Source organism: Helianthus annuus, chromosome 14 (assembly GCF_002127325.2).
Source record: "Helianthus annuus cultivar XRQ/B chromosome 14, HanXRQr2.0-SUNRISE, whole genome shotgun sequence".
In the NCBI taxonomy this organism is placed as follows: Eukaryota; Viridiplantae; Streptophyta; class Magnoliopsida; order Asterales; family Asteraceae; genus Helianthus; species Helianthus annuus.
Window position 1 is genome coordinate 166,152,951 of NC_035446.2, and position 4,306 is coordinate 166,157,256.

General features: G+C 35.6%; 1 protein-coding gene and 1 long non-coding RNA gene across 2 annotated transcripts; both read left to right on the plus strand.

Annotated features, from left to right (window-relative positions):
* The first annotated feature begins 1,279 nt into the window (after positions 1 to 1,279).
* On the plus strand, positions 1,280 to 3,483 carry LOC110907786. Its single transcript, XM_022152716.2, has 3 exons — positions 1,280 to 1,378; positions 2,775 to 3,419; positions 3,463 to 3,483. The coding sequence occupies exons 2-3, from the start codon at positions 2,775 to 2,777 to the stop codon at positions 3,481 to 3,483; spliced, it is 666 nt and encodes a 221-aa protein (XP_022008408.1). The 5' UTR covers positions 1,280 to 1,378.
* A 35-nt stretch (positions 3,484 to 3,518) lies between these two features.
* On the plus strand, positions 3,519 to 3,937 carry LOC110906239. Its single transcript, XR_002573773.1, has 2 exons — positions 3,519 to 3,612; positions 3,702 to 3,937. It is a non-coding gene; the product is annotated as an uncharacterized LOC110906239 (long non-coding RNA).
* Positions 3,938 to 4,306: the final 369 nt, after the last annotated feature.

Below are 4,306 nucleotides of genomic sequence, written 5' to 3' on the forward strand. Positions count from 1 at the left end.
AATGTGTTCATCAGGTTGTAAAAATGGGTTCTACAGACCATAAATGGGTTAGTGGGCTTATATGTTTAACCAAACATGTTGGTGATTCGACCTATTTAATAAAGTGGGTTAAACAAGTCAATTCAAACACGGCCAATGGTTAGATCGAACATAATGGGCGTGGTTGCCCAGTTTTTTCCCCCCAAAAACGCCAAAACACGCCGGGTCACCACCCCCTAGGCGTGTTTGGCTTATTTTTTTTTGTTTTGGCGTGATTTAAATCACGCTTGAAGGTTTTTTGAGTGGCCAATCACATTTAATCTTCCTTTTTTTGGCCAATAGCTTTTTTTGAGGGTTTTTTTATTTTTATTTAATTCTCCACACCCTTTTAACATAATGCCCACATCCCCACTACACTCATTTTAGAAAAAACACCCAATAATGCCCCTTACTAACTGTACTGCCACATGACGGAAAACGCCCAGGGGTAGAGGCATTATTCACCCTTACCACTACGTATGGTCTTTTATATAACAACCCAAAACCTGATTAATTTCGTGTCATTTTGTATCGTGTCAGAAACTCTAACCATTTATGATTATATGACATGTGTTATATGTCAATGACGTTATAGACATGCGGGTAAGGACTTAAGGCTAGCTTAAGTTATTAATTGATATCACTGTATATTATGCGTGCCTTTAAGTTTTTAATAATATTGTAAATGTAAACAAATATCATATTCAGCTTTAGATATCAATGATGCCATTATGCCAAGATTTAATACTATAAAAGATATATATTTATGTTAGCGTAAATTATTTATTAAATAATTTATGGTGCCCTTATTGATCATTTATCTAATAACCAGATCAATATTTACCTTAATATCTCTATAAAATTAACTGGGCTTTATTTGATGGACATAAAGGCCCGTACTAGTTAATTAGGGTTTCCCCTTGGGTGAAGCTTATAAATACAGGTTATTGAGAACCCTAAAGACACATCATAAAGTTTACGGTCCCCCTCACTGTTGGATATATGTATGTCCGACCTTAATTAAAGTCAACGTAACTAACTTGGTACGATCCGAAGAGTTACACGTTGGTACACGAATCGTATATGTTCACGAGTAGGTAGATTATTATTTGTGAAATAATAATAGTGGAAACCCAAGAGACACCTTTTTCTAATAAAAGGATGTTTAATGTGGAAACCCAAGAGACACCTTTTAGAATAAAAGGATGTTTAAGGTGGAAACCCAAGGAGATTTTTTTTTTGAATAACCACCTTCTTTTTGGCCGGTTCTACTAGAGGTATCTTGTGCTCGGTTGTGAACTTCCTACTAGCGAGGATTCGTTGTAACCCGCGTGTTACAATTCCGGTGTAGTCGTCAAAGGTTGATTACTAAAACCCTCTATGGTTGTTTATTCAGTTTATTTGTTTATACGCGTATAACCTTGATCCTGATTGGGAATATTTATTAATCGGATTAATAAATCAAATTTATATAATCGGCTTTTGGTAAATTATATAAACCGCTTCCGCTATTTTTCTGATACCATGATTCCCAACAGTGGTATCAGAGCCACGGTTTACACGCGTATAGATGGTAAAGTTATAATTTTGATCTATGTTTTATTTGTCAAAAATTATTTGTTTTGACAAAAGATCAAAAGCTTTTGGTTGTCTATGGATTGTGATGTGAATCGAGTCCTAGGTTATGACCTTTGTCATGGTTGTATTGGTTATGGTTTTATTTTGATTTGTATTTTTTTTCTTCGGATATTGGATCCGATGTAATAGATAGGATTAGAATAAATTTGGTTTATTGTATTTTAAATTTATTATTGTAATCCCTCAAGTACAAGATCAAGATAAATGGCGAACAGGTACCATGAAGATAGAGATCGCGGGTCAAGTGGGAGATTTCAAAATTAGCTTTTGAAACCCTTTTGACTAGTTCGTTTCGTTTCTGGCTAAAACGAAACGGCCAACCTATTAGGGGCTCGAGTCGATTTTTATTATTGTGCTTTGTGGTTGTGTTTTATTTATTGTAAATAATCTAGATAACCCAAAATAAATAAAATTTTCACAATCAAGACAACGGTTTTATTAAAACATAAAACTGAAAAGTATACTTAATAAAAGGGTTTTATTAATATTTAAAACAAGATCATTCGCGATAAATCGACCGACATAGTTTAATAGGGTATTTAAAACTATATCGTGCGAGCGTGGAAAGGAGTTTCTATTATCACGAATTATATAAAATTGGATTTTATAAACTATTGTGTAACTCGCCTCATGCTACGAGTTATTCAAAATATTTTTTTTGGTAAATATTAAAATAAATCCCAAATTTTAAATTGATGTTTTATGCCACCCTTAACGAGTTAACACTTCATTCTAAATCGAATCCAAATGTTAGTGCTATACCCTGCATCTGGGCATCCATCATGAAAGAAGGTAATCATCGCGTTTCCTGTGTAACATAGGCCGGTGATACAGTTAATAGTAAAGGACAAAACATCGCTTGTTCATCAAGTGGGCATAGTTGGGGTTAAACATACATCGTTTTAAGCGATAACCCCAAATGGAGAGTTGTGTAGTGGACACAATTAATAATCGTTGTTTACCTACATAATCATACCAGTGGATAGTGCTTAAGCCAATTCACTGTCATATGATGAATCGGGATCTCATCTTAATTAAAAATTTTGTTTTTGGGTCATAAAATTAAATTAAGATATTTAAAACATAAAATACTAATTAATTAATTTTGAATTTTGTAGATGTCAACTGAAAACAATTCCTCCCAATTCTCTCTCAAGTCCATCTTAGAGAAGGACAAACTGAACCACTCCAACTTCATGGACTGGCACCGCAACTTGAAAATTGTTCTCAAGGCGGAGAGCAAACTGTATGTTCTTGAAACGCCAGTCCCTGATGAACCCATCAATCAGCAAACTGTTGCATATAGAAACTATGCAAAGCACTTTGATGACTCTATGAAAGTCTCATGTTTAATGTTAGCATCCATGATTCCTGAACTTCAAAGGACCATGGATGACAAGATGGCATATGAGATGAATGAGCACCTGGTTGAAATGTTCCAACAGAAGGCTCGTCATGAGAGGTTTGATGTGATGAGATCACTCATAACCACTCGTATGCAAGAGGGTACATCAGTTAGCGCTCATGTGCTAAAAATGAAGGCATATGTTGATCATTTGGCTCGTCTGGAATCCCCCTTGAGTGATGAGTTAGCTGGGGATATCATCCTCAACTCATTACCTAAGTCATATGATCAGTTCACTATGAACTACAATATGAATGGGATGGAGAAGACACTTGCAGAACTGCATCAGATGCTCAAAACTGCTGAGGTGAATATACCCAGCAAGACTGCACCAGTGCTGATGATCAAGGAGGGTTATGTTAAGAAACCTAACACCAAGAAAAGGGGCAATCAGGGCAAAGGGAAGGGCAAAGGCAAATTAGTTGCAAACAAGAAGCCTCAAAAGGATGTCAAGTGTTTTCATTGTAATGAAATTAGGCACTGGAAGAGGAACTGTGCTAAGTATTTAGCTGAACTGAAGCAAGCCAAGGCTTCAGGAGGAGAGTCCTCAGGTATATATGTTATTGAAATCTTTTCTTTTTCTGGGAAAACATGGGTGTTTGACACAGGATGTGGTTTTCACATTTGTAATGCTTTGCAGGGACTAAGAAAGATTAAGAAGCTGAAACAAGGCGACTTGGAGGTCCATGTTGGCAATGGACAAAGAGTTGCTGTGAAGGCGATTGGAGAATATGTTCTTTTACTTCCTTCTGGTTTAGAACTTGTTTTGAACAATGTTTATTTTATTCCTAGTGTTACTAGAAATATTGTTTCGGTTTCTGCTTTGCATGGACAAGGTTTCAATTATCATTTTAATGGTGAATTTATTTCTGCTTATTTTAATGATGTATTTTACTTTGATGCAAAACCAAACAATGGAATCTATGAGATAGAAATCCAAAACAATAACATATTATACAACATCTCCCATAAACGTAATAAGTTGGAGTTCAACGATACGTATATGTGGCATTGTAGACTTGGTCACATAAGCGAGAACCGTGTTAAACAACTTAAAACCGCAGGAATCTTAGATTCCAAGGGTTCAGAAACGTTTGGCAAATGCGAATCATGCTTAAGTGGAAAGTTAACAAAAGCACCTTTTTCAAATGTTGGAGAAAGAGCTAATGGTCTGTTGGGACTTGTACATACAGATGTATGTGGTCCATTCAGAACGATGTCAAGACATGGAGAAAGATACTTTGT

What these genes read in the sequence shown, in the direction of transcription:
- LOC110907786 (XM_022152716.2), top strand. Translation starts at nt 2,775, where the DNA reads ATGTCAACTGAAAACAATTCCTCCCAATTCTCTCTCAAGTCCATCTTA. An exon ending in TGATGATCAAGGAGGGTTAT is followed by an intron (nt 3,420 to 3,462) that starts GTTAAGAAACCT and finishes ATCAGGGCAAAG; the next exon opens with GGAAGGGCAAAGGCAAATTA.